Raw genomic sequence first — 14,064 nt, forward strand, 5'->3', positions numbered from 1 at the left:
CTGCGAATACTATTAAGATACTTAGGTGTATGTTAGGCACTGCAGATGACAATGTTTAAGCATTAAATATCTTTGTTAGTGCAGGCGTTTCCCTCCGCCTCTCGGTCAGAAATAGCCCGCTGGATCCTGACCTACATCTCACACGACGTGATGAAAATCCACCAGAAAATTGGCGCAACACGGTGCCAGGAGAAATGTCATCTCCGCATGTGACCTTGACTCTTTATTGTCGTGCGCACACAATTGCAAACCGCCCCCACATTCAACGATTCGAGGAAAAAGGACTGTATCATCCTCACTGATGGGGGGTACATATCCCCCCGCAGCTCAAATGATCCACGCGGTTGTTTCATTACAGATAAAATATTTGAACCAATTACAGGCACTTTGTTTGCATCGTGTAGCATTTTAATGAGCGTGTGCGGTGAACCTTTGTTTTGTCCGATTTCACTTCTCGGGCTTTGACATGATTTTTTTAAATTGTAGATGTATTGTACGATGTATTGTAAACGTGTAGCGCTCTTAGGCCATGACAGATCATCTATTCATGGAACCCTCGTGCAGTATCTCAACACTCATCCTCTGATCGGGGAAGCTTTTACGATGCCTTCAATGTCCCCCATCAGCTCGTATTTTCGAACACCAGTCACCCCAATTCTGCAACATGAACTGCCACGAGTTGAAGTTGAAACTTTTGAAAATAGAATCTCTGTATCTCCTCATCTCATCTCATTTTCTGAACTGCTTTATCCTCACTATGGTCGCAGGGTGTGTTGGAGCCTATCCCAGCTGACTTCGGGCCAGAGGAGGGAGTACACCCTGAATTGGTGGCCAGCAAATCACAGGGTAAGAGGAGACAAACAATCATTTACGCTCATTTATACTTAGGGGCAATTTAGAGTGTCCAATCATTTTTCAGTTCTCGGCTTTTTTTGGTCTCACGTTGACAGCAGTGGGGATTCACTGTCAATTTTCTTCAGTTTTCTAAACCACGTGATTAGTATAAAGAAAAAGCACTGGGTCAAACAGCAAATACATTATTTTATTTGATCTTGAGCTAATTGAGCATTATTGCCTATTGTTTTTTACTGTGCTGTTCCGGGGCACTAGTAAACCAATTAAAAACTTTCCTATGAGTAGAAATTTAAATTTCATTTTCATTATCTTTATTTTTGTGACCTGTATGAACAGGTATAAGTAGATACCGTATTATTATTGTCATTATAATTGTAATGTCCTCTATTTAAACTTCAGTAGCGTGATGACAAGAAAAATTACTTTGATACAACCAATCACAACTCACTTCCAAATACTCTACACATATATAACTTGACACTCTAACTCAACTCATTAGCTGCCATTAACGTCAATAGATGTGCAATTCATTTGAAGTGCTACGGTTAACTTAATGACTTTTTCCCATCTGACATTGTTCCTTTGCCTATTCACTTGGACGTTCTTGAGAGCCCATCCCTTCCAGAGAGGGCATTCATAGTATTCTTTTGTCCAATCCATTTGAACTTGAAGGGCTCATAGTAAATGATCAGTGACATTGACCGTGAAAGACATTAAAAAAATCATTTTTGATTGGGAATTTCTGTCAGTGAATGATCACGGGGATGTTGATTGAAGGTTAAAAGAGCAAAGCAAAAAACAAACAAACAAACCTCGATCGTAGTTATAAAAAAGGCTAAGATTCCAACCGTCCGTGAAATCAGCATTTGAACTGCCACGCCCCCTTGTCCCCGCCCCCACCGCCGTCGTCACACAAATGTCTATTTGCATAAAGTGTTTTCTGGCCGCAGCTTCGACTGCTGCAGAAGAGCGAGTTTCCGAGGGGAAAGCAAAGGAAGCGGAGCACTGTTTTCGTGCCCCTTTCATTTGAAAAAGGTAACGTGACTGCAGTCGAAGGCAAGCAGGGAATCTGAAGAACAACAAAAAGGCGAAAAAGGTTGCACTTGAATGTGAAAATGGAGCTTCCCGCCGCGGGAGAGCGCGTCTTTGCGGTGGAGAGCATCGAGAAGAAGCGTAGCCGGAAGGTTGGTCACATGGAAATGAAGAGTTACTCTTTGCTCCTGCTGTTTGCATGTTTGACAGCTCGTGATGTTTTAAGACGACCTTAAGACGATTTTTTTTTTGTTCACTGATTTTGTTGTTTACCTGTGCATTGACAGGGAAGAAGTGAGTACCTGGTCAAGTGGCGTGGATGGTCCCCAAAGTAAGTGACCCCGTAAACCTCAGCAATGATTCCTGCAACTGCCACAAATATTTGTGTGCGATCACTTGTTAGAATCATTTTTTTCTAAAAATCACCTTAATTTGATATTTATTTGAGGATCTTCAAAGTTAGGTGTTGTTTCTGATATTCATGTATGTATGTGTATCAGTACACATGTCAATCTGGATTTTAATAAGCAACATATCTAAATAAAGCTCTCCTGTTTTTTTTGGCATTCATTTGGACTGTTTTTCTTGGCCTAATTTTCCCGTTCTCGTTTACCAGGTATAATACTTGGGAACCCGAGGAGAACATTTTGGACCCACGGCTACTTGATGCCTTTGAAGACAGGTAAGTTCTGTTTTATGAGTTGGACAAACCAGCCGTACGAGTGTCAAAAGTTCTTATTCAGCATATATTAACAGGACTAAACATGTTATACCTCACAGTTTCCAACTTTTTCCTCCTTTCATTACAATACTTGGCAAGTGTCACTCGTCAGCATGTTTTAAGCAAGATTCAGGTGTTGTTATAGCAGAAACTCTGTGTCAAATCCACCAAAATCCCATGTTGACAATGAATTCACTTCATTGATTGTCTGTTATTCAACACCACCATTAGGACTGGATTAGGTTTGAAACTGTTGTCATCAGGGAGTCATAATTGAGGTTAAAGTCAGAGGCGCAAAGTGCAGCGTCTGCCGCCCTTTGGTCACATGATCGTACTTTGCATGTCATGCGTCAGGTTAACATGCGCGAGTCATAACCTGCTGCCCTGCCACACAGTTGCTACATGCACCTGTAAAAATGTCTGCAAAACTTGGTTATACAGTCATCTTCTTTCTTAAGACACAGACGCTTTTAATTTTAAAGTGTGCTGAACATATCATTCAACTTTTAAAAGACATAACCTACTCAGTAAACTTTATGCCAACACCCATATTAGTCTTGAAGGAAGCTGGAGACAATTTCGGACACATATTGTCTTCATTTTCTTCATTAATTCAAATTGTTCAGAAAAATTAAGTGCTAAACTTATTGGATTCTGAAATCACTTTCTTATTAAAAGCGTCAAATGTTACCAAATTCTTTGTGATTAGTTTTAGTTGAGGGCCTTCTCTGCATCACTTATGGCTACTTGCTACAAGGTTTGTTCCATGAAGGACTGACCCTCCTAAATGTGGAACTGAGTATTTTAAATACATATTGTGTTAACCTGTCACTGGCCATTTTCAAAAACCTGTGTGTTCTTTCACACACTGCAACCTTTCAGGCGCAGGTCACACGTTAACATGGACATCACTCTCCGTCTGTTTTAGCAATTACCCACCCTCTCTTGCCCTCACTCTCTCTCTAAAGGGGAGATTTTATTGAAACTAATTGCATGTCTCTCCGGGGAGCCAAATTGTCCGAATGCCAGGCTATGAAAATACACTGAGTCGTCACTGTAATTAGATGTGAGGGAGGAAGATGGGGGAGGGGACTGACATCACTTCTTTCTGCTGTATTGAGTTACTGCTGTGGCAAGAAGAGTAAAGAGAGGGGGGGGGGGGGTTAAAAAGTCAGCAACGACCTAATACCTCAGTTCCTGGTACAGTCACAAAAACATTGCTCTCGTTAAGAGTGTGCCCTTTTCTTTCTCTTACAGGGAACGTCAAGAGCAGCTAATGGGCTATCGTAAGCGAGGACCAAAACCCAAACATCTTCTGGTTCAGGTAAAAAGTGAAGAATTAATTACTGCCTGTAACAAAAGGATTCTATATTCATAAAATGTGTGAGGATTAAGAGAAGAGCTGAGTGTAGCGAATTACTTACTAAAATGTAATTAGTGTCTTACTGCTTGGACAAACATGCTCTGTTCAATTTGCATAGTGGGATACCCACATTGTTTGACTTAAATGAGCTTCTTGCCCGCTAAAATAATTTACTTTCCTCGTGAGTTACAAACATCATCCCCGTGATTTTCAAAATAAACTATTTTGTCAAGAGGAGTTGTCCACAAATACCAGAAAATTACTATTAAATGTAAAATAGTCTGGCAGAACTGCATCCCATTAGGCAGTTAGTGCAATGTGTCTGTCAATTGCCAAATGCAACAAGATTTTTTCATCTGCTGACAGCCAAAAGTAACAAAAATAATGTACTCCATTTACTTGGCTCATTTATGCCTACTCTTTTTAACTATGGAAATGTTATCTTGCCACCTTTTTAATTGGCAAACGTTGTGCTTTGGTGGTAATTATTTTTTGGGTGAGACGAAAAAAGCTACTATTGCAATTGTTTCTAAATATCCAATTGCATTGTAACTTCTTGGTTGGGTATAGTAGCATGTTTTGTGCATTGTTCAACTATTTTAAAGGGCCAGGATTCCTTCCACAAGGTGCCCTGCTTCTTTTCCTTTCTGGAGGTGTCAGTGGTAACACATACTGAAGTCAGTGACAGGTCACCAAGTAGGCCGGTGGCATTCCTCTCAGCTGAGGTCAATGCTGCTGGAAGCACTTGAAACAAATGTCACCAGGGGTGCTTGTGAACAGCAGGGGACCAACTGAATACAGACCCTGCCAATGACAGAAAGGAACTAGTCTGTATTTCAGACGGTAGCTTGAACGAATGGTCAACAGTTCTGCCAGAAGCAAATCCTGAGTGGAGGAATCCATTATCATTTTTTTCACTAAAAGGACATTTTTAAAACCTTTTCTCAGTGAGTTAGGCAATATTTCTAAATGTTCATTCATTCAATTTCCGTACCGTGCATGCTGGAGACTGTCCTAGCCAACTATGGGCACCAGCCAAGTGTACACCCTAAATTGGTGGCCAGCCAATCACAGGGCGATTGATGCTCACACTCATACTTAAGGGCAATTTAGAGAGTTTGAACCTAAACTGTATGTTTTGGGGATGTGGGAGAATACCAGAATTTTAGAGATCTCTGCACCACTGAAAATCAATTGAAGTTATTTACAAGCGCTAATTTTCGATGACTGTTTACTTATCAGGTCCCTTCATTTGCCCGGAGATCCAGCATGCTTGACGGCCTTCATGAGTCTTCCCTGCAAGACGGCAGCTGTCACAACAGCATCTCCGTCCCAGTACTGCAGCCCCAGATTCAACAGTACAAACTGAACAACAAGAAGCACCACCAGTATCAGCCCGTGAGCCGAGAAAGCGAGACTGAGCCGCACGCCAACGGCAAGAAGTTTTACTATCAGCTCAACACCAAGAAGCACCACCACTACCAGCCGGGCTTACAGGGGCACGAGTCGGTCCTCGTGAAGCCCAAAGAGGTCAGCTCTCCAGACCTGCCCGTCAAGGGCTACAATCTCCCACCCGTGCTTCAGCAAAAGTGGTTTCGGGACAAGACTTCTGGAGTATTGACTAAAGTGAAGGATATCACTATGGAGTTAAAAAAGATCCCAGCAGACCTCAATGGTCACAAAGAACTTGATAAGGTCAAGACTAAAGACTGTTCCTCAGCCCAGCAAAATGGCACCAGTGGCAGTAAATTGAAAATTGTGAAAAACAAAAATAAAAATGGACGTATTGTTATCGTCATGAGTAAATACATGGAAAATGGAATGGACTCCTCCAATGTCACCAATGGCGATTCCCAACCCACGGAGAGGTTTCCACAGGGAACGGATTGCGCGGAAAGGCACCTGGAAAAGATGGAACTGGTAAAACATCTTGGCCTCGTTAATGGATTTGCAAAAAAACCCAAAGCTGTTTGCGGAATCACGGGACATTGCGCCAAAGAAAACCAACAGGCCGCCCAACCTAATCTTGCTGTGAAGGAGCAGGATCAAAATGTGGAGGTTAAGGGTCAGTGTCTGCTTCCAGTGGATCAGCCTTTACAATTGACAGCCGAGCCTAATTTGGCCTCTTCACCTCTGGACACCTCAGTTCCCGCGTCCACTGACAAAAGACACACCCCAGATGAATTTCAAGGATTAAAACGACACATTTCTGTCACTGACAGTGAGGAGCATAGGAGTAACAAGAGGTTTTTAAGCTCCCATCACACTATCTCTTCACCCACACAAAGCATTAGCACTGACCAAAACGCCCTCCGGGCTCCTTTTTCATTGCAATGTGACTATGCTGATCATAATCAAGAGGAGCCTATAGACTTGAGCGTTAGGCCTCAAGTTTCTACTTCCGAACTGAGCCATCCACAATTGCACACACAGGATGAAACACAGACAGACACACAAGTTAAAAAGAAAACACACAGTCAGCTCCAGGCTGAAACACAAAACATTGCAAATGTGGACACAGTCAATACGTTGACTGTTGCAGACCAGGAAAATGAAAAAGTGGAGCCGTTTCATCCATTTCTTGGGAATATAGTCATTACTGACATTACTACAAACTGCCTCACAGTAACCTTCAAGGAGTATGTTGCAGTGTAACTGTATAAAAGAGCATTTAATAAATTTGTATTTTCAGAGGCTTGAATGTAAACAGGAAGGTTTTTATAAATATATATAATTTTGTATAGTAAAAAAAAAGCATTTGGATTCTTCCTCTCTTTATCTGCTCATTTCCTGCATGACTTTGTCATTTAATCACATGGAGTCATCTCAAACTTGGTTCAGAAAGCAGAGAATGTTAGAACTAACTGAAAATGCACTTATATATTTGTTTATTAGGTTGTTTTTTTTTAAATTATGAATACATGGTTTACCTTCAAACACTTGTCCAGATGTAATACGATGATAGGCTTTATGGGAGTGTTTGAATGGAAGAAATTTATAATGAAACATGGTAAAATACACTGTATTGCGTGTCTTAGCATAAAATGTGACCGGATGAACATACATTTTGTTTGGATATATGTTTAAAAGTAATAAGGAAAGCACCTTTTGTGATGGTCATTTGCATTTTTGGAAGGGAAGATTTTTGTTACAGTAAACTTTCAATGTTGTGTAGATTTTTATTCATTCCTGCCTGTGTTGCCTGACATGCTTTGGACACACGAGTTAGATGCTAAAGTCAATGTGGCCATTGATTTAATTTATGATTTGCAGCACTGCAGTGTTAATTCTTTTGAGTTACTCATTCTTCTCCCATTTATGATAATTGAATAGACCACCACACACCTAAAGCACGTTTAGAATGAGCACATTTGAGGATCCCCCATTGAGTAACTTTGAAAACACAAAGATACCTAAAGATTCTTTCTACCTGTATAACCTCCTTGCCTTCAACTTAAGGAGGTAGTTTGAGACTGAAATAAGCGTTCCAACACATGATTCCAGAGAGTGAAACACTTCTATCTTTTGTGAACATGCTTCCTATTACAGTTTTCCAAAAATAAAATTGTTTGCAATTTAAAGTTTGTCTCCCACTGGAATTCTTCTTATAGGTTGCCTGTTTATATTATGTTAGCAGAAGTCAGCGTCATCATGCACAGAGTGAGCATGATCACAAATGTCTCGTATAAAACCTGAACAAATAGGATGTACAAGCAATGGAGAGTTTTTGTTGGTTAGTAATTAACATGCTATTTGTTTTTATCCTTATTTGTTCTGTGTACCTGCAGCCACTGTGAAGGAACTTTCAATTTCTTGGCTGCCACTGACGGCAATACGGATCCAAAAGATTTGAAAGGGAAGGGCTGTCAACTGAACGCAATTTCATGTTTACTCAGTTTATCTTTTATCTGTCAGTGAACGGTCATGTTTCAGTGCTAGTAATAGGTGATAGGTGTCCAATTCTTTTAAACTGTCATGGCTGACGGATTTGCTGGCCACCCAATGAGTAAATAAATGATATTCAAACAACTATTTGCAGTGAATTAGTTCAATAAGCACTGAAATGTGTGTATGATATTAAAATGCGTATTTTGCCCTTATTTAATGAATACCTAGAAGTCTCCTTGAAGACTCACAATATTGTCGTTATCTTGTATTTGCCAGTTAATAACAAAAGCTTATTGTGTGAAGTGGAAAATCCCCATCCTTGTTGAGTTTTGGTATCACCCTTCTGACAGTATAAAGGTAATTGTCAATTATTTATTTGTCTTTGCGTATTTGTGGACGACAGCCATTGCCTGTAGTTCACTTGTACCTGTATATTCTGTTATAATAGCTTTGAAGAAGCTATTATCTCCAACTGTTACGTCCACGGTGGACGTCTTCGGCGAGGTTGGAAGGATTAGGACCCAGTCGCGGGGAAGCAGGTGGGGACGAGGCAATTTGTGCTCATAACCAAAACTTTAATAACTTAGGAGGGACAAAACAAGAGTGGAAATAGCAGCAGGGCTGCTCCTGACACCAGCCTGCATTTGGACAACCAACATCTTCCATATCCAAAATTAATCGAACCCGCCAAGGAAGAAAAAACTCTTTCGACATTTTTAAAGAAAAGGAGGCTCACGCAGTTTTGACTAAATATGGGCAAACTACACATTTTAATATCAGACACATCTATTCTGTATTAATTCATTTTCTGAATCACTTGATTCTCACTAGGGTCACGGGGGTGCTGTAGCCTATCTCAGTTGATGGCCAGCCGATTACAGGGCACAAGGAGACGGACAACCATTCTCTAAATTGACCCTAGGTATAAGTGCGAGTGTGCATGGTTGTCCGTCTCCTTGTGTCCTGCGATCTCGGCTGGCCACCGGTCATATATATATATATATTATATATGTAGTATGTTTGAGTGGAGGAGGCACAGTAGAAAACCATTCATGGATTGCATCATACATGTTTACGCTGCATGAACGGGACTGAATAAAACTGCTGCACGAACGCTGAGAAAAAAACACGGTGTGTTTTCCAATGTCAATACTGTTTCGTTCTAAAACCGAAAGCAAGCGCGTTTTGTGGAAAAGACGTGAGACAACGACAATAATTAATATCCTGTTTCCGATACTGCGTTGTTCTTTCCGTAGATGCGATTCCATTTACAACGCCCGCACAAGAAGAGAAAATGGCTGTCGTCCTCTCTTCTGCGCCATCCTGTCTCTCCTCTCGCTCGCTCGATCTTTCGTCCGTGATGTTTTAAAACGCCTCGCGGCAGCTGCGGCGACGTCAGAATTCCTTGTTTTGGGGGCAACAGCTGCGAAGTCCACGCAGGCTAGGAGACATCATGAAAAAAGGCGATTGAGCTGATATTTCATATTTTTATGCTCCATTAGAATGCGCAGAATATAAGAATCCCCCCAGAGGATATAGATAATTGTTCTCTTCGGGCTTTTTTGGGGTTGTTTTTGTTCTGAAAGTGCCAACGATATGATGGGGAAAGTATTTTTATGAATTTTGATGAGCATTGCAAACAGAAAAAGGATGCGTTCAAGAGCTCTTTTAAAATGAATATTTGACGGGACTCATGTGTGGGAAATTTGTGTCTTCGTGTAATACGTTATCGAACTACTCCTACTAATAATATATAATATAATGTTGCATGGAGGCAAACGAAAACGGGCAAATTCCCAAATTATTTTATCGCAAGTACACCTTAGCAAAATAGCGTATCTTTTAGTTCCACAGCACGTGAAATTGTGTTCAAATAACACCAACTTTTTTTGTATTAGGAACAACGTAAACGACGTCTCAAGAAGAAAATGTCCTCGCGCGTGAATAAAAAGAGCTGAGGTTAAAAAAAAATCAGGTTATAACACACATTCCCTAAAATAATTCGATGTAGGAATGAATATTGTCTCTTTATATAGAGAAAAAACCTGCCCTCCGTTTAACAATATCCATTAACAAATAAGCCGTCATGTGAAAATATTTGTATTTTATAATATTCTTATATTTGTGTATGGAACGGTACAATCAATTCAACCATGAACCGGTTTTCCGTGTGTTAAGGCTACAAATAGATTTTAATAATCATTATGATGTATATTTCCAATTTATGTCGGTGTCCTAAGAGGAAAAATACGTACTTTATATTGTTATTCAAATTATTTTCTTCATTTTAGTTCAGACAGAACGTCTGAAAGTATAACAAGGATATAATAGTACGATTGTTATTATTGTTAGTCTTATTATTATATTACACTTTTATCATTGACAATTGTTTATAATAACTTCCCTAAGATGTAAACAATTTAGAATAAATTGGGGAAATGTATTATAGTCGGTCTTTGCTATAAAGAAACGGTTTCAATGCGAAATTTTTAAGGCCTCACAATAATGCTGCATATTTTGTGTGTGTTCATTTTGCTGTTTTCTTCTATTTTAATAATGCTTGAATTTCAGATTGAATTTGGAAATGGCACATGACACTTGACGCCAAATGAAGTTGGATTGAAATTGCTTTCTGAGGTGTTTTGGGGCTGAGTAGTTTCAATAGGACGGGCAAATAAACCTACTTATATGCATGTTTTTAAATACCTGAGTTCATCAGTCTGGAGGGGGGAAACCCATACAAAACCGTGCATTAAAATAGACTACATTTTCCAAACAACCCACACAGTTGATGACAAGATTGTGTGATGGATGACTCAATTAAAAAAGTCTAATCCTTGAAGAAAAAAATACGTAGATGCCATGGAAGTATCTTCTTAGGGAAAAAATGCATAACCACCAATTTAATAACAGTAAAGCAAGAACGTGAATGGAAATGCTGGTATTTACCTCAAACTAATGGAAATTAGCGATTAATCATTATACTTGTATAATGACAATAAAAGCATTCAGTTCAATAAAATGCTGGATTGAATGAAGGATAGTAGACGTCTCGGCTAATTTATTCAAATTGTAAACCTTGTACTGTAAACAAAGAAGAAAACGTGTATACATATTTTTAATGCGTCGCATCATATTCAATTGAATGTAATGAAGCGATCTTTTCAAGCTACGCTCCTCCCCTTACTTAGCAACCCCAGCACGTAGCAACAACCTGACCAATGGGCGTCGTCCTAGCGGGTCCACCGACTACGGTTTCCTAGCAACGCTATAAAAAATGCGCTGACGTCCATTCTCTGCTCAAGAGTATTATGGTCTGTCGGGAATTCAGAGTGGCAGCGACCAGAGGAGGAGGAGGAGAAAAAAGGCGCTAGCAGGCTAACGGTAGGTTGCACTGGAGTAAACATGGAGCTGTCTGCCGTCGGGGAGAGAGTGTTCGCCGCCGAGTCGATCATCAAGCGCAGGATAAGGAAGGTACGCCGCCCGTTTCCTCACTTAAACGGGATAAATGCTGTCCTCTAATAGTATTGTCGCCTGTCGAGCTAAAGTCACGCCTGTTGTGTTTGTGACGGCATGCAGGGTCGGCTCGAGTATCTGGTGAAATGGAAGGGCTGGTCTCCTAAGTAAGTCTCGCTATTCTCTTCTCGTGTGCGTCAATGGACGTCGTTAGCTTTGCTGTGGCTAGCGTGATGAAAGCTCCGTGGAGGAGGCGGAACACGCGGGGCTAACGCGACCATCGAACCCGGCCGAGCTTCCTCCATGCTACGGAACGATCGTTTTTTTTTTTTTTTTAATCCGCGTGTGTGTTCCAGATACAGCACGTGGGAACCGGAAGAAAATATTCTGGATTCGCGTCTGTTTGCGGCATTCGAGGAGAGGTAGGTTGGGCATCACGTGTCGTCTAGAGTGCACTTTGCTCGGTTGACACTTGAACGAAAGCCGAGTCTCATTTCCCCAACAGGGAACGGGAACGGGAACTATTTGGGCCCAAAAAAAGAGGTCCGAAACCGAAGTCCTTTCTGCTAAAGGTATGCATTTGTCTTAATTTGACTTTGTGTTCAAATCTGAACCTTCTTCTCCCCAACCTACACGATAAAGACCCATTAAAAAAAAGTCAAATAATGATCATTTCTATCCATCTGGATGTCACTTCTACATAAAACAAACCACTAATCAATTCTATAGCTTGTTTATTTTTTAAATGTATGTACTAATGGTCACTTTTGACGTCCAATCCATTTCTGGTTTTATTTATTTTGTAATGCTACTAGCATTTCCAGTTCAAATGGATTGATTGGTCAATGACAGCAACTGTTCACAAAATATGGATTCAAATATTTTTTAAGGCCAAAAAAAGCTTGTTGTATTTTATTTATTGATTTATTTTCTGGGCCTCGAGTTTTGGTGGGCCTACATATGCCAGCATGCGTATTCCTGACAAGAGTGTTGTTAAACAGGGTCAGTGGAAGTTCAGAGGTGAAGACGAGGTCTAGAAAGGAACTTGGTCCTGTAATTGTCCGTTTTATAGCACTGTCACACGTTAATTACACTTTGGAATCTTGGCCTTTTTAAACATCCTCTTTAGGATTACCACACAGTAATAAACTGTCAAATGTCAAATGTTTAAAAGGTAACACACATGACCAAGTGATTAATTTATCTCCTTGAATTTTTCCATTTTTCTAATAGGCCCAGTCAAAAGATAACCCCAAATCTTATGAGTTTCGGAACGAGGCAATGCGAGGGATGCACATTCGCTACCCCACACCCGAGCCCGCCATAACCCCAAGGTCCAGAGAAGGCCTGCGATCTGTCGTACCCACCATCTACCCACCGGGCACTATCAACCGAGGCGAAAGCATCCTGTCGGACCCTCCAGATGAGCCTGAAGCTTTCCCCGAAGTGCTCGAGCACGTCCCCAAAAAGAGAGGGCCCAAACCCAAACTGCGTCTCAACCCAACCTCCGAGCTCATGAGTCACGGCCCGCCAAAACTGCTCCAGCTACAAAGTAGCCAAGACAGACTACACAAAGTTAGTCATCATAGATACCCGGGGAACCACCGTCACAGCCATAAGCACCATCGTCATCGCCACCATCGTCACCGTCATCGCTCACGGAACCGGACTGTCTCGACAACGGGATCCTACGAGCGGCTTTACGCAGGGAGCGACCTCCACTCGGGTAGTAAGGACCCCCACAGGACTAAAAAGAGTTCGGGGCAGCCCAAACTTGTGGCCACGCATCTCTTGCCTACGGAAAAGCCCTACTTTCTGGACAAGCCGTCCCCGAGTCGAATCCACGTGGACTTGGACGAATTGACGTGGCGGCCATCACTGTGTAGCGTGGAGAAGATTCTGGTGACCGATGTGACCTCCAACTTGCTGACTGTCACCATAAAGGAAAGCAGCACGTCTAAAGGGTTCTTTAAGGAAAAGAGATGACTCGGGCATGACATTTTAGCATTAGGTTTGAAGTAGAGACAAAGGAGCAACTTTTGTCGTTATATCAAGGAACATTGTTTTCTTTGTTGACATTTTCTGGGAAGCATTGAGAAAATTTAATCATATTTTCCTCTCTTTATGCACTGGATACATTTGTAAAATGTGTACATATGACCTTTCTTAAAATAGAATTGGGGGAAAAAAAGTGTTTCATATGCTAGGAGATGATTTGTTTTTGTTAATAAAGTCATTCTATTTGGGTTGGTTGTGATGTAAAATTATTTGACAATGATTTTTGTTCATGAGTCTTTCAAGGTTTAAAGCACTATGTTAAAAAAAAGTCTATTGTTTTGTCTGTGTTGCTGTCGAAATTCATCTTTGTACCAATTTGGCAGCATTTCTAAATGTTGTACTAATCTGCAAGTGTGTACAGGCCCAATTGCATTTCTACATTTACAAAATAATACATTATAAAGTAAGAGTAGAGACTTTTGAATTGGAAAAAGAGGATTTGCTGTATGCATTGTTTCAAAAAAATAAAGCCTTTCACTTGTTTAAAAATGCTTGTCCTCGTTTATCATTATCTCAATTAAAAATCATTTTAATAGCAAATGAGGTAATTGGCGATTTTGCAATTTTAGGTGATACATTGTTTTAATGTAATAATGCATTTTCAATCCATCAATTGTTAGGTAAATGTTTAAAAAAAATAAACTCAAAAGGCCACGAATGATTCCAATTTCACACAGGCCTATTTTTTCGT

At 40.6% G+C, this 14,064-nt stretch overlaps 2 protein-coding genes across 4 annotated transcripts; both read left to right on the forward strand.

Moving 5' to 3' along the window:
• The first annotated feature begins 761 nt into the window (after positions 1-761).
• LOC144198309 (E3 SUMO-protein ligase CBX4-like) lies at positions 762-7,552 on the forward strand. Of its 2 annotated transcripts, XM_077719242.1 has the most exons (6): positions 762-846; positions 1,806-2,039; positions 2,175-2,218; positions 2,504-2,569; positions 3,866-3,932; positions 5,214-7,552. In XM_077719242.1, exons 2-6 carry the CDS (start codon positions 1,971-1,973, stop codon positions 6,624-6,626), a joined length of 1,659 nt encoding a protein of 552 aa, XP_077575368.1. In that variant the 5' UTR covers positions 762-846; positions 1,806-1,970; the 3' UTR covers positions 6,627-7,552. The 2 variants fall into 2 exon arrangements, with proteins under 2 accessions (XP_077575368.1, XP_077575367.1); XM_077719241.1 differs by lacking the exon at positions 762-846 and having other exon boundaries at positions 1,792-2,039.
• Positions 7,553-11,152: 3,600 nt separating this feature from the next.
• Positions 11,153-13,561, forward strand: cbx8b (chromobox homolog 8b). 2 transcript variants are annotated; one of them, XM_077719243.1, is made up of 5 exons: positions 11,153-11,333; positions 11,439-11,482; positions 11,672-11,737; positions 11,821-11,887; positions 12,549-13,561. In XM_077719243.1, exons 1-5 carry the CDS (start codon positions 11,265-11,267, stop codon positions 13,299-13,301), a joined length of 999 nt encoding a protein of 332 aa, XP_077575369.1. In that variant the 5' UTR covers positions 11,153-11,264; the 3' UTR covers positions 13,302-13,561. The 2 variants fall into 2 exon arrangements, with proteins under 2 accessions (XP_077575369.1, XP_077575370.1); XM_077719244.1 differs by having other exon boundaries at positions 12,555-13,561.
• Positions 13,562-14,064: the final 503 nt, after the last annotated feature.

The sequence above is a fragment of the Stigmatopora nigra genome, chromosome 6, assembly GCF_051989575.1.
Source record: "Stigmatopora nigra isolate UIUO_SnigA chromosome 6, RoL_Snig_1.1, whole genome shotgun sequence".
NCBI lineage: Eukaryota > Metazoa > Chordata > Actinopteri > Syngnathiformes > Syngnathidae > Stigmatopora > Stigmatopora nigra.

Excerpts from the sequence above, each read along its gene's own strand:
- LOC144198309 (XM_077719242.1), top strand. The coding sequence starts at position 1,971 with ATGGAGCTTCCCGCCGCGGGAGAGCGCGTCTTTGCGGTGGAGAGCATC. Across the intron at positions 2,040-2,174 it reads AGAAGAAGCGTAGCCGGAAG|GGAAGAAGTGAGTACCTGGT; the intron begins GTTGGTCACATG and ends GTGCATTGACAG. Across the intron at positions 2,570-3,865 it reads CTTGATGCCTTTGAAGACAG|GGAACGTCAAGAGCAGCTAA; the intron begins GTAAGTTCTGTT and ends TTTCTCTTACAG.
- cbx8b (XM_077719243.1), top strand. The coding sequence starts at position 11,265 with ATGGAGCTGTCTGCCGTCGGGGAGAGAGTGTTCGCCGCCGAGTCGATC. Across the intron at positions 11,738-11,820 it reads TTTGCGGCATTCGAGGAGAG|GGAACGGGAACGGGAACTAT; the intron begins GTAGGTTGGGCA and ends TTTCCCCAACAG. Across the intron at positions 11,888-12,548 it reads CGAAGTCCTTTCTGCTAAAG|GCCCAGTCAAAAGATAACCC; the intron begins GTATGCATTTGT and ends TTTTTCTAATAG.